This window comes from Ambystoma mexicanum, chromosome 8, assembly GCF_040938575.1.
Source record: "Ambystoma mexicanum isolate Mex_15411 chromosome 8, UKY_AmexF1_1, whole genome shotgun sequence".
Taxonomy (NCBI): domain Eukaryota; kingdom Metazoa; phylum Chordata; class Amphibia; order Caudata; family Ambystomatidae; genus Ambystoma; species Ambystoma mexicanum.
This window is the reverse complement of record NC_090929.1, coordinates 557,715,350-557,739,722: the sequence shown is the minus strand read 5'-3', so window position 1 is coordinate 557,739,722 and position 24,373 is coordinate 557,715,350. Positions and strand designations below refer to the sequence as shown.

Genomic DNA, 24,373 nt, shown 5'->3' with positions numbered 1-24,373 from the left:
GAGGTATCAGAATAGATCCAATCAGGGGGAAAACAACCAATATCGACCTAGGCCACAGAAAGAGGATCCTAGAGAGGTGGAAAGGTTCCAATGCCTTGAGGCCCAAGTGAAAATGTTAGCTGAGCAAATAGGAAAGCTCTATACAGCGCAAAAACAACCTTCCAAAGAGGGGGCTGATGGCCATAGCAATGACCGGGGGGCTTCCGAAAAGTGACTAAGTACTCATGATAACTGCAGTGCCAAAATGACAGATTGCTCTGATATAATTTTGCATAACGACTCTGAGATGTCTAATGGATTAAAAATGAAAGTACCAGTAAATGAAATTGTGACAGAAAGTGCAAATACTTCTAAAAAAGAGGTACGGTTTAACTTAGAGCTAAATAAAACAGTAAAGATTTGCACAAATGAAAAAGAAACATTAGGAATTCCAAAAGAACAAAGGGACAGATTTAAGAAAAATGACTCATGCATGGGGAATACCAGTGAACAGGGAGTAAGTGGGGATGCCATAGCTCCTTCCCTGGGCAAGCAAAACAATGACCAAACACAGACAGAAAAAGGAAATACTCACAAGGAGGGTACAAGTCAATCACCTGAAAAATTCTTTGAGCCACATATTTTTGAAGAGGCTGAAAGGGCTGGTATTACACTAAATGATCACAAATGCACAGAATTAAAAAATGACAAATTGCTGAATGATATTGTTACACATGTTCAGTTGGAAGGTTGTAATGTGGTCTCTGATGTTACCCAGATGGATGGGCGAACAGTGGCCACACTCCAAAAAACCTCTGAACATGGAGAAATGAATAAAATATCTCGCACAGAAATGGGTAAAAAGGAGGGAAAAATGTCTTTTCATTTACCAATGTGCTTAGCCAAAAGTGAAAAAGGCCTGAGAAAGGTGAGCCCTGAAATCAGTAAGAATTCACATTTCTTATGTGTATTAGAGGAAGTTGAGGACAGATATTATGCACCCATCACTGTAGAAGAAAAATGCCACACCTTTGCTATGATTGACACTGGCGCACAGGCCACAATTATGTCCAAGGAGCTGGTAAAGAGTATCAATGAAGGGAGGCCTCCACAGAGTCAGATCACAGTGAAGGCAAATCAAGGCCCAGTGCATAACTTTAATGGGGAGGAGGTGCCCATCATAGGTGTAACTGAGGTTGACATAAAAATAGGAAAGCACAGAATGAAACAAGAGGTATTGATCACATCTATTTGTGAAATTCCATTTCTGATGGGGACAGATTGCCTGAAAAGATTGTCTCCTCTCATAGATGGGGTGAATGGAGTGCTGTGGTCCTTAACCAAAAAACCATTGAGGCCTAAGAAACTAAAATCACAAAACAGCAATATAAAAGAATGTCACACCATTGCCAAAACAAATGATGCTGTGGAGGTATATCTCCAGAATAGCTGCATACCTAGTGTCACTGTTATATTAAGGTGTCAAGACAAAGATCAGAGCGACAATGAAAAACTACCTGTACAAATATACTTGGACCCAAGGAAAGATTGGCAGACTGCCATAGACGAACACACATTACGTTTCTATTTAAAAGAGAATACATGCAAACAGAATATTGTTCCTAAAACAGATTCAGAAAAACACATTACCACTCTGGCAGAGATACACATGGAAGATGAGCAACCATGGGTTCACGCTGGTATAAATGATTATCTTAAAACAATAAAAGCCACTTTAGCGCTTGAACATGAAAGGAGTTTCATTAATGAGAAATTGTTGCAAAAAATTATGGAGAGGGAAGAAATCCCGAAATTTAGGATTAAAAACCAATATGTTTCTGGGTTGGACAGTCCAGACTTTGAAAACCGAATTACAGGCAGATGCATGCTTAAAATTAGCATTGGGCAGAAAGCAATTTACCATAATGTATGGATAGTGAGTGGAGCACAAAATGAATTTTACATGGGCAATGACATCATGCACAGAATGTGTATGGTGTTAGATTTCCTTAATCAAAAAATATGGTCACGCCTAGGTGGGCCGGCGCCTGAATTTGAAGACAAAAGAAGGGCTTATCATTGTGCACAACTAGTTCCTTATGCAGTCGAATTACAGATGAGGAAAAATACTATTGTTCCTGCATTTACAAAACAGTTTGCAATAACACTGAAATGCAAAAATGGACAGCAGATGAAAGGCTCTGATGCATTTGTATGCCTGAATGAATCCATAAAACAGCAAGGCCTGGATTATGAATACATTCCATTGGTAGACATTGGTGAGGGATCTGTAAAAATCATGGTAAATAATAAAGGTTGTCAGGATATTCATTTAGAGGAAAACTCCCCATTAGGAATGGCCATACAAAAATCACATTATACGGCAGATTTAAGTAACATGGTGATTGGGAATATTCCTGAAAAATATGTAGATGCCAAGGGCGAGTTGCCAGAACACCTGGACTCTCAGCCCAAAGGAATATTTAAAATTCATTCTGTGTATCCTTATGATTCAAATGAGACAGTGTGCTGCCATCAAGAGGATTGCATAATATTTAATTTAAATGAAAATGAAACAGGAAATCAGCCCATTGAAGTGGAAGCTGATATGCCAAAATATTTGAAAGTGGCAGCTCTACAAAAAGACACAGCCACACAGTTAGAGGAAAGCGCTGAGATTCCCTTACCAGAAGAGTTTCCAGAATTTTCCAGAATGGTAGAAGAGCAGATCTCCTTAGCGGATGCATGTAACAGCGATGAGGATCGACGCAATCTGAGGGAAATATTTATGGAGTTTAAGGATGTATTTGCAAAAGATGCTTATGATTGTGGTTTAACTGATTTACATGTGGCCACACTACCAGAAGGTTGTAGCAGAAATCCAGTGTTTGTACGCCAGTATAGACTACCGCTGGCATGTTTAGAATCATTGGCAGAGATTATTAAAAATTTGGAATCACGGGGAATAATTAGGCCCATTCATAGCACATCCAATACGCCTATTTTAGGTGTGTTAAAGCCAAATGGTCAATGGCGGCTGTGTGCAGACTTAAGAGAGTTAAATAAAAGAGTACCAGTATCTAGATGGCCACTACCATTCATTGATCAGGGCCTAGCTCAGATACATGGTTCAAATGTATTTACCACGTTAGATCTCACATCTGGATATTGGTGTGTGCCATTGGCAGAGGAGATACAACACCTATTTTCCTTTACATTTGACAGGACTCAATATGCCTGGCTTAGAGCTCCGTTCGGGTACATCAATAGTGGGAGTGAATTTGGCATATTTTTGAGAAAGGCCATGCCGGATGCAGCGGAAAGAGGGACAATAGTTTATGTGGATGATGTCTTGATAAAAAATGAAAACCTTAAAAGCCATTTTGATGAAATAAGACATGTGCTTGGCCAATTGCAGAAAGCAGGCGCCAAAGTATCTTTGCAAAAAGCACAATGGTGCAAGAAAAAAGTGAACTTTCTAGGGCATGAAGTGACTGAACATGGGCTAAATCCACAAAGGAAGAAAATAGAGGCCATACAAAGATTAAAAGATCCTAAAAATGTGAAAGGAGTAAAAAGTTTATTAGGGATGACAGGCTATAACAGAAAGTTCATTGAGAATTATGCAGAAATCACTCAACCATTGACTAAACTGCTTAAACTAAATACTCCCTGGAGATGGGAGAGAGAGCAATCTGATGCAGTGGCTAGATTGAAGGAATGTCTTGTAAAGGCACCATGTTTAGCATACCCCATAAAGGACAGGGATTTCTTTATAGAAATAGGCTTTTCTGAACATTGTATGTCAGCAGTGTTATCACAAAAACACGATTTGAATCACAAAACCATTGCATATGCAAGTAAGGCATTTTCCCAAGTTGAAATGAAATTTAATGAATGCGAAAAGGCCCTATTAACCACTGTGTGGGCGCTACAACATTTCCGCCCCATTGTTCAGGGAGAAAAGGTGATTATTGAAACAAATCATCAACCTTTGCAATTTTTAGAGAGTAAAAGAATTAGATCAGGCAATCTAGCGCAATCCAGAATCACTTCATGGACGCTGGCATTACAAGGTTTTCCCGTAGAAGTAAGATATGGACAAAATAAAAAGAGCCCAATTGCTCAAGGGTTAGCTGACTTACATGACTGTGCGGCTGAACAAATAACAAATGAAATGGATGTGGAAGCTAGTTTGCAGGAGTTTGAACAATCACCACACAAAGCTTTTGATGAAAAAACATGCAAGGATTTGCCAACTGTATATGTGGATGGTTGTGCTTTTCACATTGAAAATGACAGTAATAAACAATTAGTGGCAGGAATAGGAAATGTCTGGTTGAAATGTGAAGGCGTTCCTAGTATAGGGATGAGGATTGGAGATAGGAGCAGTCAGGTAGCGGAATTGGCAGCCATCTATAAAGCAATTGCTACTGCAGTTGATAAAAAGTTCAGTGAAATTGTCCTGGTGACTGATTCTGACTATGCACGGAATAGCTTTGTGGAGTATTTGCCTGGTTGGAAAGCAAGAGGCATGGTTACATACAACAAAAAGCCACTTAAACATGGAAAAATGATACAAGCCATAGACAAATTGGTGTCAGAAAATAATTTAACAATATACTGGAGAAAAATTCGTGGGCATTTAAAAACACCAGGAGAGGATAAGGAGGGAAATGATAAGGCAGACCATCTGGCTAAGATTGGGGCTGTGATGGGAGAATTGCTACCTATTGATTATTTAATGGGTGAAATACAAATTGATGCAGTCACACGTTCTAAAGCACCAAAGGAGGTAGATCAACCGGTGGTGCAGTGGAGTCATGACACGCCAGACCAAGATTTGATTGAGGCACAAAAGAATGATCAAATTTTGGGAATCTATTATAATCATTTGATAGATCCTGAACAAAATCCTTTAACAGAAAATGATTGTATGGGAAAAGAAGAGTTGAGGGTGTTATTAAAGAACAAAACACGAATTAGATTACAGGATGGGCTCATGATTAGAGAGTCCATAACAGGGCAAATACAGTGGGTAGTACCCCTTTCATTCAGAGGACTAATGCTACACCATGCACACGATGCCATAACTGCAGGCCATAGAGGTTCACAAAAGACATTAGAAATACTAAAAGATTATGCTTACTGGCCACATATGTCCCAAGATGTGGAATTATATACTAGAGGATGTCTAGTATGCGCCCAATTTAAACCTGCTTCACCAATGCATAGAGCACCATTGATGAAAAGAGGCCTAACTCTCCCATGGTCAGATTTGCAAATAGACTATGTAGGTCCTTTAAAAAGGTCGAGCAGGGGACACCGTTATATTTTGAGTGTGGTATGTTTGATGTCAAAGTGGATTGAGTGCATTCCTGCACCAGATTGTAGTGCGCAAACAGCAGCCACATTGCTGGTGAACCATGTGTTCTCAAGGTTTGGGTTGCCACAAAGAATTGAGTCAGACAGAGGAAGTCATTTCACAAGTAATCTAATGAGTAAGGTATGGCAAATACTAGGTGTGAAAAGGAAACTACATATCGCATATCGGGCGGCGTCTTCAGGTACAGTTGAAAGAAGCAATAGGTCTGTTGTGGACATTTTAAAGAAATTTGTGGCAGAAGCAGGTTCCAGCTGGGATTTGCGTTTACCATTGGTTTTGATGGCAATCAGGTCGACTCCTGCCAAAGCAACAGGTGTTAGCCCCCATGAGGTCTTAACAGGTAGGAAAATGGTGTTACCACAACACCTACTATACAGAACACATGAGCAAACTCTAGTGAGTGCATCCACAGTTCATGAATATATTGATGAACTGAGGAGGCATTTGCAACATGCATTTGCTTTTGTGCAGAGAAATCTGGAAAGAGCTGCTGACAGTGCTAAGTCATATTATGACAAAAAGACATCAGTAAAGGAATACAATGTAGGGGATCAGGTGTACAAGTTTCATTTTGGAAAAAGTAAACAGAAAAATTCTAAATTTCTGGCAGCCTGGCAGGGGCCATTTCGAATTATAGATAAAGTCTCTCCTGTAGTGTATAAAATTTTGAAAAATGAAGGTGAAACAGCAATAGAGCAGTTTGTCCATGTAAATCAAATCAAACCATGCCATCCCAGACATGAGATCAGGCAGCTTGAGCATGTGGAAACGGATAGAGTCCCTTGAGAAAATAAATGGGTGTGATCAGGAGGCAGTGACAAAGAAGTTAAAAAAAGGTTGATTGTAATGATGGCACATAAACACTGTAATATATGTGAAAATATATAATATAAATAAATAAATAAATAAATAAATAAATAAATAAATGCACATATAACGGAAGCTCGTGGTTGGTGTGCAGAGAGAAAGTGTATTAAATATTGAATGCTGTTTTATATGTGTTTGTTTTCTTTTAACTTGTGTTTAATTTCAGAAAAAAGAAAAAAAAAAAAACGAAGTATTTTTACCAAGCATGTTTTATTTTTGGCAAAAGGATGAAGTTAGTATTGTGCTATGTACTTAATCTGTTTATTTTCTATTTTGATTTAGACGATTAACATTATTTGATCGGAGGTTCCGGGATCAGAGGCCACGGGAGACGATGGAGTCCTGGAGTCCCCTGGATGAAGACCAAAAGATGCCTGCCTCCAGGTGGAGGTGAAGACAAAATAACCGGAATGCCAAAAGAGATGACTACTGTGGATTCAAGATTGCCAAGATGAAAGAGTACTCGAATGAACCGAATAACATCGCTGGCCGGGACATACCAAAAGAGACAAAGCAAAAGTTCCGGCATATGAAGTTCCACGTATTTATTATTTTAATTATTTATTTTAACTTGTTATATTACTTATTTGTTTTAGTTAGTTGTTTTATTTCATTGTTTTTAATTGACTTGGAAAATTTAAACTTAAAGTAATGCCACTTCCACTGAGAAGGCAAATGTGGAACATTTTATGAACTGATGGACTCAGATGAAATGTTAATTGCAAATTTTCATTGATGCACATGAATATTCATTTTGTTGGATTGCTATATTGTAAAAAAAAAAAATAGAACAAGTTGTTTTTAGGAATTGGCTTGGATTATAGCCAAGTTCTAAAAACAAAAGGGGGGTATATGTAAGGATATTTGGCATGTTACAGCACAGAGTACAGCACTACTGCACAAGTAGCATTACAGCACTACTGCACAAGTAGCATTTTTTTTTGCAGCACCACCACAAGGGTGCGGTGCATTGCTATATGGGTTAGCAGATTAACAAGGAAAGACAGACTATTCAGTCAAAAAACGATTTTAACATATAAGATGCAAAGCTATTTTTACAGTTAAAAGCACACGTGTTCATTTAAAAATGCACACTATTTTTCACCTGAAATGCCTATATTGCTAGAGACACATTTGAAAATTAACAGCTAACATATTAACCATTAACCTGACTAATAAAACCTTATTTTAATATAACTCACTAATAAAATGTGTTCTCTACTGCAGAATTAGGCATATTTTGAAAACCAGTTAAATGAGTGTGCAGATTTTTCCTCTCTTCTCTGCCTGATTATCCGTGTTGTTGTGCACAGTAACTGCAGGAGGAAGGAAGTCAGATTTGCAACAATTGCAAATGTATAAGCGAAGCTATTGTTTAAAAGTAGGAGGATGAGAGATGATGGATTTCATTGGAACACGTCATAAAGAGGGCTGAGAGGAAAGTTTTAGTGGGCAGTAGCAGGGAAAAAGACAGGCAGACATCTTTCTGCACTACTGGGGAGAAGACCTGGCTGTGGGGGTGTCCTGCTGCAGTCGAGACTGGGGAAAGCTGAAAGAATTACATTTCCACTGGCAGAGGCTGTCCTATCTGAAAAAGCTGAGAATTCCAGGCAATGACCCCGGCTTGAGAAGGCAAGCGTCCCTTTTCGTTGGAGTTAAGCCAAGAGAGCCACATACACAGAGAGAATCCTCTAAACAGATAAGGTAATTACCTAACTGGGGGAGCTGTGTGTGTGCACGAAAGTATGCAGTCAGTGTAGAAAAATGAAAGTCCCGTGCGTGTCTTAATCAAGTGCTAATGTTGCAATTTAAGTTCTGTTCTCCGCCACTATAATTGCAGTGTGTCATTGAAAATGCTTTGATTGTTCCCTTTTATTGCTGTAAAGAATGAGATTATGTCTAAATGCAAATTTTATAATACAGAAAATATTTGAAAACAGACGGGTGGTTTATTTTCTATTTACCATTACAATGCCAATGATGTGGGGAGATTTTTAAACAGTGCAATGGTCATTTTAAGACAGATGTGTGTATGTCAGAATCAGTATGAATAATTGTGAGTGACTGTAGTATAACTTGTTGGAGGTACATGAGCCAACGGGAAGAGAGACTCTCTGAACATAGCTCCCTACCGTATATAAGGTAGTGGAAATTACCACAAGACTACCACATATAGCTCTCTGTCGTAAATAAGTCAGTGAGTTTGCCCATGGTGGCGCACCAACACTATCCCTGGAAATTGTGGTTTCCCTAGAATGCAGGTCTGAGGTCTCTCTAGTGATCACACGAAAAATCTAAGCGAAGATAAGGGATTCTGGACATTGGGGCCACAAATAAAACAAGGGAATTATGCTCACCAAAATACCACCAACCACGTATACCAAATATGCAGGTCTGGGTGCTGAAATAATGCATGTCCATTGTATTATTGTTGCACATGGCCAAATCTGAATACAAAGAGTGATTATTGCTAAGTTATTTCTCAGCGGTAATAAAATACCGTCAGGCCCCAAATCTCCACAAAGCATTACAGCGCTACTGCACAAGTAGCATTACAGCACTACTGCACAAGTAGCATTTTTTTTTTTGCAGCACCACCACAAGGGTGCGGTGCATTGCTATATGGGTTAACAGATTAACAAGGAAAGACAGACTATTCAGTCAAAAAACGATTTTAACATATAAGATGCAAAGCTATTTTTACAGTTAAAAGCACACGTGTTCATTTAAAAATATGCACACTATTTTTCACCTGAAATGCCTATATTGCTAGAGACACATTTGAAAATTAACAGCTAACATATTAACCATTAACCTGACTAATAAAACCTTATTTTATTATAACTCACTAATAAAATGTGTTCTCTACTGCAGAATTAGGCATATTTTGAAAACCAGTTAAATGAGTGTGCAGATTTTTCCTCTCTTCTCTGCATGATTATCCGTGTTGTTGTGCACAGTAACTGCAGGAGGAAGGAAGTCAGATTTGCAACAATTGCAAATGTATAAGCGAAGCTATTGTTTAAAAGTAGGAGGATGAGAGATGATGGATTTCATTGGAACACATCATAAAGAGGGCTGAGAGGAAAGTTTTAGTGGGCAGTAGCAGGGAAAAAGACAGGCAGACATCTTTCTGCACTACTGGGGAGAAGACCTGGCTGTGGGGGTGTCCTGCTGCAGTCGAGACTGGGGAAAGCTGAAAGAATTACATTTCCACTGGCAGAGGCTGTCCTATCTGAAAAAGCTGAGAATTCCAGGCAATGACCCCGGCTTGAGAAGGCAAGCGTCCCTTTTCGTTGGAGTTAAGCCAAGAGAGCCACATTCACAGAGAGAATCCTCTAAACAGATAAGGTAATTACCTAACTGGGGGAGCTGTGTGTGTGCACGAAAGTATGCAGTCAGTGTAGAAAAATGAAAGTCCCGTGCGTGTCTTAATCAAGTGCTAATGTTGCAATTTAAGTTCTGTTCTCCGCCACTATAATTGCAGTGTGTCATTGAAAATGCTTTGATTGTTCCCTTTTATTGCTGTAAAGAATGAGATTATGTCTAAATGCAAATTTTATAATACAGAAAATATTTGAAAACAGACGGGTGGTTTATTTTCTATTTACCATTACAATGCCAATGATGTGGGGAGATTTTTAAACAGTGCAATGGTCATTTTAAGACAGATGTGTGTATGTCAGAATCAGTATGAATAATTGTGAGTGACTGTAGTATAACTTGTTGGAGGTACATGAGCCAACGGGAAGAGAGACTCTCTGAACATAGCTCCCTACCGTATATAAGGTAGTGGAAATTACCACAAGACTACCACATATAGCTCTCTGTCGTAAATAAGTCAGTGAGTTTGCCCATGGTGGCGCACCAACACTATCCCTGGAAATTGTGGTTTCCCTAGAATGCAGGTCTGAGGTCTCTCTAGTGATCACACGAAAAATCTAAGCGAAGATAAGGGATTCTGGACATTGGGGCCACAAATAAAACAAGGGAATTATGCTCACCAAAATACCACCAACCACGTATACCAAATATGCAGGTCTGGGTGCTGAAATAATGCATGTCCATTGTATTATTGTTGCACATGGCCAAATCTGAATACAAAGAGTGATTATTGCTAAGTTATTTCTCAGCGGTAATAAAATACCGTCAGGCCCCAAATCTCCACAAAATACCCTACATATTTATGGTGCGTTGGCCGGGAAAGTGATCATAGAGTACCTACTGGGCGTGGCAAGCGTGTCTCACACTGCCATTTGCACATTAAAGGGAACCCATTTTATAATAGCAGTGTGCCACTAAAAACGAATTTCAGAATGTCACAAAGGGAAACCACATTCTCAGATCTAGTGCAATATTTAGAGGCAAAGTTATTTGCACATGGGAATTGGTCTTCGAACAGTACCTTAGAATGGAGTAACCGCATTCAGGGTGAGGTGCAGAAAGAAAAACTAGACAATATTTTTGCAGAAGGCAGCATAATTCAGGTCTGCCTTACAAGATTATTGAATGCAGCCGATAAAAGTGCAGAGAAAGACTGTTTAATACGGCTATGCGGCAAAATATGGTTTATTTTAAACAAGTCACTGCGAATGCAAGAGAATGATACTCAGCTAATTAACAGGTTAAAGACTGAATTAGATGGGGCAAGTAAAAATCAGGAAATGTTGAGAGCAGAATTGGATGTATGCCAAAAAGACATGCAATTAAAATGCAGAGACTTTGATACTCAGTTATCCAAAAGCAAGAAACAATTTGAAGATAGTGAGCAAGAATTGACACACTTAAAAGCCTTAGTGGATCACATTAGGCAGGATAAAGATGAGGTTGTTTCAGAAATGCAGATTTTACAAAAAGAACATTGCGAAAAAGAAGGTGATCTCCAGAGTGTAGAACAAGAAATGATTAAAATGATCCAAGAAAGAGACAAGAGAAGTAAAGAGTTCAATGAATGCCAAATGCAAATGTGCGATATGCAGGAGGCAATTAATAAAATGAGTGATGAAAATAATTATTTGCATGATGAAGCCAACAGACTCCTTAAAAAGTGTAAGGACTTAGAACAGCAAATGTGCATTCCCAGGTCCCAGGAGAGGCGGCAGGGTACCACATTCAATGGAGTGGAGGTGAATTCTAGCTCTGCCCAAAGAGCTAGTGCCCCAGTGACTGGGCCGGTGACTGAACTTGGTTGCAGTGCCCTTGGGGGATTTGATACTCCCATTGGGGGCAGCCACCAATCTCATACACCTGAAAACAGGATTGAATCACAAAATAGTGCAATTCCATGCATTGCAACAAGTAGCCCCATAAAAATAATGAAATCCATTAAAGCCCTGATCAAACCATTTAAAAAGGGAGGTGAATGCTGCATTGAGGATCACTTAGAAGCGGTGCATGACATTTTTAAAGCGCTCCAGATACCTAAGGAACAGTACAGACAATATTTTCATTTAACTTTAGATGCCCCGACGGCCAGCATCATAAGGGGATTAAATGAACAGCAGAATATGACATGGCTGGAGTTTGAAAAAGAAATTAGGCGTCATTTTTCTCCTTTTCAGTCATTGCAGGAGGCAAAGAAAGTTGCGTACACTATTACTGCTGGACCTAATACATCACCTCGCCAATTTTTACAAGACTTAAAAAGAGCATTCTCTCGCTTTGATGTATCTTTTGACTCAAATTCCAATGAGTTTAAAACCGCATACTTCTATGGGCTACAGAAAGACATCATATCCCAATTGGTCCGTGAATTTGACCGTGACAAGTCCCTTGAATGGATTGTACATCAAAGCACCAAGCTATATGAGGTACTCTATTGTCAGGGTAGAGAAAGTGATAAAATGAAAGATACTAGGCCTAAATCTAAAGAACCCTCAGCCACAGTAATGGAAATCAGGTCAGCCAAAATGTCCCTTGAGTCTGCTCAAAGCCAAGGTAAAAATAATGTGACACTTGAACAAAGGGGTAATCAACAAAGATCGCCATTTACTGTACCAATGTTCCAATCACATGATCCTAGTAATAGAGAGAGCTACATCAGCCCTAGATATTTAGGAGATAGACCCCGGGTAAGATACCGGTCTGATATGGCAGGTATGAACAATAACCAGAGACAAAATCAAGATCAAAGAAATGATGGTCCCTACCAGTCATTGGGGACACAGAGCAGATTTGATCCCAGCACCATGATATATGGTAATCAGGATAGGCCCCGATATGTGGATCGATTTACTGATAATGGAAATCAATATAGGGGCCAGTACCCACAATCTGAGAGACAGGACATGAAGCAAAACGTGAACTACAGTCCACGCCAGTACAATGATTCCCCACCAGGGGACTATAATCAAAGGATGGGTGCAACCCGCTCCCCTCCACAAATGAATCAAGAGTTCAGAAACCATCCCAACCGGTATCAATCACCTGAGAGGTATCAGAATAGATCCAATCAGGGGGAAAACAACCAATATCGACCTAGGCCACAGAAAGAGGATCCTAGAGAGGTGGAAAGGTTCCAATGCCTTGAGGCCCAAGTGAAAATGTTAGCTGAGCAAATAGGAAAGCTCTATACAGCGCAAAAACAACCTTCCAAAGAGGGGGGCTGATGGCCATAGCAATGACCGGGGGGCTTCCGAAAAGTGACTAAGTACTCATGATAACTGCAGTGCCAAAATGACAGATTGCTCTGATATAATTTTGCATAACGACTCTGAGATGTCTAATGGATTAAAAATGAAAGTACCAGTAAATGAAATTGTGACGGAAAGTGCAAATACTTCTAAAAAAGAGGTACGGTTTAACTTAGAGCTAAATAAAACAGTAAAGATTTGCACAAATGAAAAAGAAACATTAGGAATTCCAAAAGAACAAAGGGACAGATTTAAGAAAAATGACTCATGCATGGGGAATACCAGTGAACAGGGAGTAAGTGGGGATGCCATAGCTCCTTCCCTGGGCAAGCAAAACAATTACCAAACACAGACAGAAAAAGGAAATACTCACAAGGAGGGTACAAGTCAATCACCTGAAAAATTCTTTGAGCCACATATTTTTGAAAAGGCTGAAAGGGCTGGTATTACACTAAATGATCACAAATGCACAGAATTAAAAAATGACAAATTGCTGAATGATGTTGTGACACATGTTCAGTTGGAAGGTTGTAATGTGGTCTCTGATGTTACCCAGATGGATGGGCGAACGGTGGCCACACTCCAAAAAACCTCTGAACATGGAGAAATGAATAAAATATCTCGCACAGAAATGGGTAAAAAGGAGGGAAAAATGTCTTTTCATTTACCAATGTGCTTAGCCAAAAGTGAAAAAGACCTGAGAAAGGTGAGCCCTGAAATCAGTAAGAATTCACATTTCTTATGTGTATTAGAGGAAGTTGAGGACAGATATTATGCACCCATCACTGTAGAAGAAAAATGCCACACCTTTGCTATGATTGACACTGGCGCACAGGCCACAATTATGTCCAAGGAGCTGGTAAAGAGTATCAATGAAGGGAGGCCTCCACAGAGTCAGATCACAGTGAAGGCAAATCAAGGCCCAGTGCATAACTTTAATGGGGAGGAGGTGCCCATCATAGGTGTAACTGAGGTTGACATAAAAATAGGAAAGCACAGAATGAAACAAGAGGTATTGATCACATCTATTTGTGAAATTCCATTTCTGATGGGGACAGATTGCCTGAAAAGATTGTCTCCTCTCATAGATGGGGTGAATGGAGTGCTGTGGTCCTTAACCAAAAAACCATTGAGGCCTAAGAAACTAAAATCACAAAACAGCAATATAAAAGAATGTCACACCATTGCCAAAACAAATGATGCTGTGGAGGTATATCTCCAGAATAGCTGCATACCTAGTGTCACTGTTATATTAAGGTGTCAAGACAAAGATCAGAGCGACAATGAAAAACTACCTGTACAAATATACTTGGACCCAAGGAAAGATTGGCAGACTGCCATAGACGAACACACATTACGTTTCTATTTAAAAGAGAATACATGCAAACAGAATATTGTTCCTAAAACAGATTCAGAAAAACACATTACCACTCTGGCAGAGATACACATGGAAGATGAGCAACCATGGGTTCACGCTGGTATAAATGATTATCTTAAAACAATAAAAGCCACTTTAGCGCTTGAACATGAAAGGAGTTTCATTAATGAGAAATTGTTGCAAAAAATTATGGAGAGGGAAGAAATCCCAAAATTTAGGATTAAAAACCAATATGTTTCTGGGTTGGACAGTCCAGACTTTGAAAACCGAATTACAGGCAGATGCATGCTTAAAATTAGCATTGGGCAGAAAGCAATTTACCATAATGTATGGATAGTGAGTGGAGCACAAAATGAATTTTACATGGGCAATGACATCATGCACAGAATGTGTATGGTGTTAGATTTCCTTAATCAAAAAATATGGTCACGCCTAGGTGGGCCGGCGCCTGAATTTGGAGACAAAAGAAGGGCTTATCATTGTGCACAACTAGTTCCTTATGCAGTCGAATTACAGATGAGGAAAAATACTATTGTTCCTGCATTTACAAAACAGTTTGCAATAACACTGAAATGCAAAAATGGACAGCAGATGAAAGGCTCTGATGCATTTGTATGCCTGAATGAATCCATAAAACAGCAAGGCCTGGATTATGAATACATTCCATTGGTAGACATTGGTGAGGGATCTGTAAAAATCATGGTAAATAATAAAGGTTGTCAGGACGTTCATTTAGAGGAAAACTCCCCATTAGGAATGGCCATACAAAAATCACATTATACGGCAGATTTAAATAACATGGTGATTGGGAATATTCCTGAAAAATATGTAGATGCCAGGGGCGAGTTACCAGAACACCTGGACTCTCAGCCCAAAGGAATATTTAAAATTCATTCTGTGTATCCTTATGATGCAAATGAGACAGTGTGCTGCCATCAAGAGGATTGCATAATATTTAATTTAAATGAAAATGAAACAGGAAATCAGCCCATTGAAGTGGAAGCTGATCTGCCAAAATATTTGAAAGTGGCAGCTCTACAAAAAGACACAGCCACACAGTTAGAGGAAAGCGCTGAGATTCCTTTACCAGAAGAGTTTCCAGAATTTTCCAGAATGGTAGAAGAGCAGATCTCCTTAGCGGATGCATGTAACAGCGATGAGGATCGACGCAATCTGAGGGAAATATTTATGGAGTTTAAGGATGTATTTGCAAAAGATGCTTATGATTGTGGTTTAACTGATTTACATGTGGCCACACTACCAGAAGGTTGTAGCAGAAATCCAGTGTTTGTACGCCAGTATAGACTACCGCTGGCATGTTTAGAATCATTGGCAGAGATTATTAAAAATTTGGAATCACGGGGAATAATTAGGCCCATTCATAGCACATCCAATACGCCTATTTTAGGTGTGTTAAAGCCAAATGGTCAATGGCGGCTGTGTGCAGACTTAAGAGAGTTAAATAAAAGAGTACCAGTATCTAGATGGCCACTACCATTCATTGATCAGGGCCTAGCTCAGATACATGGTTCAAATGTATTTACCACGTTAGATCTCACATCTGGATATTGGTGTGTGCCATTGGCAGAGGAGATACAACACCTATTTTCCTTTACATTTGACAGGACTCAATATGCCTGGCTTAGAGCTCCGTTCGGGTACATCAATAGTGGGAGTGAATTTGGCATATTTTTGAGAAAGGCCATGCCGGATGCAGCGGAAAGAGGGACAATAGTTTATGTGGATGATGTCTTGATAAAAAATGAAAACCTTAAAAGCCATTTTGATGAAATAAGACATGTGCTTGGCCAATTGCAGAAAGCAGGCGCCAAAGTATCTTTGCAAAAAGCACAATGGTGCAAGAAAAAAGTGAACTTTCTAGGGCATGAAGTGACTGAACATGGGCTAAATCCACAAAGGAAGAAAATAGAGGCCATACAAAGATTAAAAGATCCTAAAAATGTGAAAGGAGTAAAAAGTTTATTAGGGATGACAGGCTATAACAGAAAGTTCATTGAGAATTATGCAGAAATCACTCAACCATTGACTAAACTGCTTAAACTAAATACTCCCTGGAAATGGGGAAGAGAGCAGTCTGATGCAGTGGCTAGATTGAAGGAATGTCTTGTAAAGGCACCATGTTTAGCATACCCCATAAAGGACAGGGATTTCTTTATAGAAATAGGCTTTTCTGAACATTGTATGTCAGCAGTGTTATCACAAAAACACGATTTGAATCACAAAACCATTGCATATGCAAGTAAGGCATTTTCCCAAGTTGAAATGAAATTTAATGAATGCGAAAAGGCCCTATTAACCACTGTGTGGGCGCTACAACATTTCCGCCCCATTGTTCAGGGAGAAAAGGTGATTATTGAAACAAATCATCAACCTTTGCAATTTTTAGAGAGTAAAAGAATTAGATCAGGCAATCTAGCGCAATCCAGAATCACTTCATGGACGCTGGCATTACAAGGTTTTCCCGTAGAAGTAAGATATGGACAAAATAAAAAGAGCCCAATTGCTCAAGGGTTAGCTGACTTACATGACTGTGCAGCTGAACAAATAACAAATGAAATGGATGTGGAAGCTAGTTTGCAGGAGTTTGAACAATCACCACACAAAGCTTTTGATGAAAAAACATGCAAGGATTTGCCAACTGTATATGTGGATGGTTGTGCTTTTCACATTGAAAATGACAGTAATAAACAATTAGTGGCAGGAATAGGAAATGTCTGGTTGAAATGTGAAGGCGTTCCTAGTATAGGGATGAGGATTGGAGATAGGAGCAGTCAGGTAGCGGAATTGGCAGCCATCTATAAAGCAATTGCTACTGCAGTTGATAAAAAGTTCAGTGAAATTGTCCTGGTGACTGATTCTGACTATGCACGGAATAGCTTTGTGGAGTATTTGCCTGGTTGGAAAGCAAGAGGCATGGTTACATACAACAAAAAGCCACTTAAACATGGAAAAATGATACAAGCCATAGACAAATTGGTGTCAGAAAATAATTTAACAATATACTGGAGAAAAATTCGTGGGCATTTAAAAACACCAGGAGAGGATAAGGAGGGAAATGATAAGGCAGACCATCTGGCTAAGATTGGGGCTGTGATGGGAGAATTGCTACCTATTGATTATTTAATGGGTGAAATACAAATTGATGCAGTCACACGTTCTAAAGCACCAAAGGAGGTAGATCAACCGGTGGTGCAGTGGAGTCATGACACGCCAGACCAAGATTTGATTGAGGCACAAAAGAATGATCAAATTTTGGGAATCTATTATAATCATTTGATAGATCCTGAAAAAAATCCTTTAACAGAAAATGATTGTATGGGAAAAGAAGAGTTGAGGGTGTTATTAAAGAACAAAACACGAATTAGATTACAGGATGGGCTCATGATTAGAGAGTCCATAACAGGGCAAATACAGTGGGTAGTACCCCTTTCATTCAGAGGACTAATGCTACACCATGCACACGATGCCATAACTGCAGGCCATAGAGGTTCACAAAAGACATTAGAAATACTAAAAGATTATGCTTACTGGCCACATATGTCCCAAGATGTGGAATTATATACTAGAGGATGTCTAGTATGCGCCCAATTTAAACCTGCTTCACCAATGCATAGAGCACCATTGATGAAAAGAGGCCTAACTCTCCCATGGTCAGATTTGCAAATAGACTATGTAGGTCCTTTAAAAAGGTCGAGCAGGGGACACCGCTATATTTTGAGTGTGGTATGTTTGATGTCAAAATGGATTGAGTGCATTCCCGCACCAGATTGTAGTGCGCAAACAGCAGCCACATTGCTGGTGAACCATGTGTTCTCAAGGTTTGGGTTGCCACAAAGAATTGAGTCAGACAGAGGAAGTCATTTCACAAGTACTCTAATGAGTAAGGTATGGCAAATACTAGGTGTAAAAAGGAAACTACATATCGCATATCGGGCGGCGTCTTCAGGTACAGTTGAAAGAAGCAATAGGTCTGTTGTGGACATTTTAAAGAAATTTGTGGCAGAAGCAGGTTCCAGCTGGGATTTGCGTTTACCATTGGTTTTGATGGCAATCAGGTCGACTCCTGCCAAAGCAACAGGTGTTAGCCCCCATGAGGTCTTAACAGGTAGGAAAATGGTGTTACCACAACACCTACTATACAGAACACATGAGCAAACTCTAGTGAGTGCATCCACAGTTCATGAATATATTGATGAACTGAGGAGGCATTTGCAACATGCATTTGCTTTTGTGCAGAGAAATCTGGAAAGAGCTGCTGACAGTGCTAAGTCATATTATGACAAAAAGACATCAGTAAAGGAATACAATGTAGGGGATCAGGTGTACAAGTTTCATTTTGGAAAAAGTAAACAGAAAAATTCTAAATTTCTGGCAGCCTGGCAGGGGCCATTTCGAATTATAGATAAAGTCTCTCCTGTAGTGTATAAAATTTTGAAAAATGAAGGTGAAACAGCAATAGAGCAGTTTGTCCATGTAAATCAAATCAAACCATGCCATCCCAGACATGAGATCAGGCAGCTTGAGCATGTGGAAACGGATAGAGTCCCTTGAGAAAATAAATGGGTGTGATCAGGAGGCAGTGACAAAGAAGTTAAAAAAAAGTTGATTGTTAGGATGGCACATAAGCACTGTAATATATGTGAAAATATATAATATAAATAAATAAATAAATAAATAAATAAATAAATAAATAAATAAATGCACATATAACGGAAGCTCGTGGTTGGTGTGCAGAGAGAAAGTGTATTAAATATTGAATGCTGTTTTATATGTGTTTGTTTTCTTTTAACTTGTGTTTAATTTCAGAAAAAAAAAAAAAAACGAAGTATTTTTACCAAGCATGTTTTATTTTTGGCAAAAGGATGAAGTTAGTATTGTGCTATGTACTTAATCTGTTTATTTTCTATTTTGATTTAGACGATTAACATTATTTGATCGGAGGTTCCGGGACCAGAGGCCACGGGAGACGATGGAGTCCTGGAGACCTCGAGGACGGATTCCGGGAAAGCCCCAAAGAGGGGTGAAGACCAAGGCTACAAAGCGATCAGCATTGAAGATGATACCGATGACATGTTTAACGATAGTGATATTTGGAGGGATCTTCAAGAATTCAGAAGCACAGGTTGTCATTGAACCTGGACCAGCATCTGGTATCGCGGTAGAAGAAGCACCAGGATTCATCATGAGTGATAGAAGGATGATTTTCCAAAATATCTACATACCATTGAATCCTGAGATTTTGATTGAAAAACATTTGAACAATACCGGAATTAAGATTGAACAGACTAAAGAGTGGCTGGAAATAAGAAAAGAGGACGCTAAGCAGTCAATAAGAGATATATTAATGCAATTGGAAAAAACATTCGTGAATTCAGCAGACATTAAGAAGAAGAGAGGAAAGAGAGGTGCGGTGATGCTCGCGATATCAATGGTAATGTCTATAATTGGGGCAATAATAGGTACTACAATATCAACAGCCAATTCTATTTCGGTAGGAACACTGAGTACTAAAGCACAACAACTGAGTATTGACCTAGAAATAATACAAAAGACATTAGATGGAATTAGAGGGGGACTGGATGAACAAGTAAGATTCATAAATGAAACTGCAATCATTCTAAATGAACAAGCGGATGTGATGCAACGGGCGACTAAAATAATACTTAAGCATGACAGAACTTTAAATGAAATATTGAACATAATGAGTCCTGTTGATAGACTATTAACGAATTATATGAGAGAAGTTCAAACTGCAGTTTCACAATTGATTCAAGGACATATTCCCTTGTATTTTGTTTCGCAGGATATCATTCAGCAAATGATAGAAAGATTGACCAGGAGGGAAATTGACCTTATACAGATAAGAATTGCATTCGAAATGGGGAATGCAATGCCGTTATATGTGGACTTGGAAAGACTAGAGATCGGATTTTTGCTATGCATCCCATTTGTAGCCCCTGAACTTATTTATCAAACGAAGTGGGTACACAACGTGGGATTTTGGCAAGAGGACAAATTCATTAAGATTAAGACTCCAGAAGTGGTGGCATTTCAGTCATGGGAACCTGAAGTTTATTTAATACCAAACCTGGAAACATGTGTAACATTTAAAGAACAAAATTATATGTGTCCAGGTAAACCGTTTGTTCCTGATGCCACAGATGCTATTTGTGGATTGAAATCTGACCCAAGTATATCAGAGGGATGTGAAGTGATTATTAGTAATATGGGGAGTGAAGAAATGGCACAGGCTAAGATGGTCAGAGGTAAATGGTTGGTCAGTACCTGTTTAAAGAACATGACGGTAGTACATTTAAACCATGGAACATACGTGGTTAAACAGGTAAAATATAATGTTTTTTATTTACAGGTTCCAAAGGATGCAATTGTGTCAATTGGGGGATTAACATTGTTCCATGTAACAAATGATGTTTGGGAAAGCCAAGTGGAAAATATCGATTTTTTTCAAAGGGATACTTTTCCAATAGATCCAGATGTGGAATATTTATTGAATCACAAAGAAAGACATGTTATGAAAATGAATTTGCGAAAAAACAATATTACAATTAGTAATCTGGGCATAATAGAAGTGGAAAGATTTAATTGGGGAACCTGGGGGGAACGCTCAATAGTGGGTTTGGCTATCCTGGTGCTAATCATGGGTGGATGGTTGATTGTGATATCAGTAAAAATGAAAATGTTACTGATTTTACTGACTACGTCAGGAAGAGAAAGATATCCCAATACACATGCATTTTAAGAGAAAAAGAAAGAACAAGTTGTTTTTGGAGATTGGCTTGGATTATAGCCAAGTTCTAAAAACAAGTTGTTTTTAGAGATTGGCTTGGATTATAGCCAAGTTCTAAAAACAAAAGGAGGGTATATGTAAGGATATTTAGCATTACAGCGCTACTGCACAAGTAGCATTACAGCACTACTGCACAAGTAGCATTTTTTTTTTTGCAGCACCACCACAAGGGTGCGGTGCATTGCTATATGGGTTAACAGATTAACAAGGAAAGACAGACTATTCAGTCAAAAAACGATTTTAACATATAAGATGCAAAGCTATTTTTACAGTTAAAAGCACACGTGTTCATTTAAAAATATGCACACTATTTTTCACCTGAAATGCCTATATTGCTAGAGACACATTTGAAAATTAACAGCTAACATATTAACCATTAACCTGACTAATAAAACCTTATTTTATTATAACTCACTAATAAAATGTGTTCTCTACTGCAGAATTAGGCATATTTTGAAAACCAGTTAAATGAGTGTGCAGATTTTTCCTCTCTTCTCTGCATGATTATCCGTGTTGTTGTGCACAGTAACTGCAGGAGGAAGGAAGTCAGATTTGCAACAATTGCAAATGTATAAGCGAAGCTATTGTTTAAAAGTAGGAGGATGAGAGATGATGGATTTCATTGGAACACGTCATAAAGAGGGCTGAGAGGAAAGTTTTAGTGGGCAGTAGCAGGGAAAAAGACAGGCAGACATCTTTCTGCACTACTGGGGAGAAGACCTGGCTGTGGGGGTGTCCTGCTGCAGTCGAGACTGGGGAAAGCTGAAAGAATTACATTTCCACTGGCAGAGGCTGTCCTATCTGAAAAAGCTGAGAATTCCAGGCAATGACCCCGGCTTGAGAAGGCAAGCGTCCCTTTTCGTTGGAGTTAAGCCAAGAGAGCCACATTCACAGAGAGAATCCTCTAAACAGATAAGGTAATTACCTAACTGGGGGAGCTGTGTGTGTGCACGAAAGTATGCAGTCAGTGTAGAAAAATGAAAGTCCCGTGCGTGTCTTAATCAAGTGCTAATGTTGCAATTTAAGTTCTGTTCTCCGCCACTATAATTGCAGTGTGTCATTGAAAATGCTTTGATTGTTCCCTTTTATTGCTGTAAAGAATGAGATTATGTCTAAATGCAAATTTTATAATACAGAAAATATTTGAAAACAGACGGGTGGTTTATTTTCTATTTACCATTACAATGCCAATGATGTGGGGAGATTTTTAAACAGTGCAATGGTCATTTTAAGACAGATGTGTGTATGTCAGAATCAGTATGAATAATTGTGAGTGACTGTAGTATAACTTGTTGGAGGTACATGAGCCAACGGGAAGAGAGACTCTCTGAACATAGCTCCCTACCGTATATAAGGTAGTGGAAATTACCACAAGACTACCACATATAGCTCTCTGTCGTAAATAAGTCAGTGAGTTTGCCCATGGTGGCGCACCAACACTATCCCTGGAAATTGTGGTTTCCCTAGAATGCAGGTCTGAGGTCTCTCTAGTGATCACACGAAAAATCTAAGCGAAGATAAGGGATTCTGGACATTGGGGCCACAAATAAAACAAGGGAATTATGCTCACCAAAATACCACCAACCACGTATACCAAATATGCAGGTCTGGGTGCTGAAATAATGCATGTCCATTGTATTATTGTTGCACATGGCCAAATCTGAATACAAAGAGTGATTATTGCTAAGTTATTTCTCAGCGGTAATAAAATACCGTCAGGCCCCAAATCTCCACAAAATACCCTACAGGTTCTACAGGAGAAGAGAAAGGGAAGAAGAGAGAGACATTCAATAACCCAGTTCCTTAATCCCATATTTTCTATCTGCAGACATCTTACCCTTCGAGTCAGACATACAGTGCACAGAGGTCCAGCCCAAAGAGCCAGCCGTGTGTTACACATCACCTTTGAAGATACGGTATACGCCCAGTCAAGACCGGCGCCTCTACGGGAATCAGGTGAGCGTTACAGAACGCAAAGCCTACCACAAAACTCCCGTCCAGGCGCTATGGAAAGCTCGGATACCGACCAGCTAGCCCAGTTACTTGGGGAACTAAGGGCAGAAGTGCATGCAGCCCATCAGGAAACGAACGCTCTAAGAAGGGAACTGATTATTTCCAAGGAGCGAACAGATGATCTCGCTAGACAATTGCTACAGTCACAAGCCGGACAGACCCCGTTACCCGCATCTGGGGGAAATCTTCCTTCTACATCCTCTATGAATCCAGTGCAGATCAACCTACCTGGTAATGTACCTCTGGCTCCGCCCGAACGATTTTCTGGTGACCCAAAGAGGTTTTCAGTATTTATCAATCAGTGCCGGTTGCATTTCTTATGCCGGCCAGCAGCCTTTCCAACTGATCAAGCTAAAGTAGCTTTCGTGCTTTCGTACCTTATTGGCAATGCGGCAGACTGGTCGATCCCTCTAGTAAATCAAGATGATCCGGTCCTCCATGATTTTCAAGCTTTTCAGCTCAGTATGGAAAAACTGTTCGCAAGACATTCACAGGGGCAGGCCTTGGACAATGAGCATCTTTCGTTGCGACAAGGTAATCAAGACCTTTTGGCTTATATTGCGTCTTTCAACAGACTGATAGTGGAAACTCAATGGCCTGAGGACAAAAGGATTACCCTGTTTTATAGAGGTCTACGTGGAGAGCTCAAAGATGTGTTAGCCCAAGTAGTGAATCCCCCACAAGATTGTTCGGACTATATAGACTTAGTCGTTCAAATAGATCACAGACTGCAGAACAGGAAGGCCGATCGTTCCAAGTTTGATGCTCGAGTATTTTCCAAACCGCCAACTCCTTCCAAAGGAGTAGACTCCGGGGAACCCATGCAAATAGGGGGTCTGAAAGGTCCTCTAACACAAAAGGAGCGGGAAAGGAGAAAATTATGCCTCTATTGCGGAAACTCAGGGCACTTTCTTCGAGACTGTCCGGTGAAACCTGCCAAGAAGGCAGTAGGAGCTGCAGTTACCAAAGTTACAAACTCTGAGCAGGGAAACGACCTCGCCCGACAAGAATAGAGGTCCTCTTGCCGAGCGTGAAAACCAGTTCCGTGACCTCGCATTTCGTGATACCTATGGTCCTCATTAGCCCTGATAATCCGGATCGATTACATGCAATTGAAGCTTACGTCGACAGCGGTGCCATCGGCAATTATGTGGATCATGAAATGGTTTTGAGGATGAATATAACTCTTTGTCCCAAGGCTGTAAAGGACGTCATTACTACGGTGGATGGTACGGAGATAGCCTCCGGGCCAGTAACGCATACCACTCAAGAGGTGACGCTAGTAAGTC

At 39.6% G+C, this 24,373-nt stretch overlaps 1 protein-coding gene across 1 annotated transcript; it reads left to right on the top strand.

Moving 5' to 3' along the window:
- Positions 1–9,377: 9,377 nt before the first annotated feature.
- On the top strand, positions 9,378–21,089 carry LOC138472212 (uncharacterized). The gene is made up of 2 exons (XM_069610262.1): positions 9,378–9,583; positions 19,181–21,089. The coding sequence occupies exon 2, from the start codon at positions 19,233–19,235 to the stop codon at positions 21,021–21,023; it is 1,791 nt and encodes a 596-aa protein (XP_069466363.1). The 5' UTR covers positions 9,378–9,583; positions 19,181–19,232; the 3' UTR covers positions 21,024–21,089.
- The last annotated feature ends 3,284 nt before the right edge of the window (positions 21,090–24,373 follow it).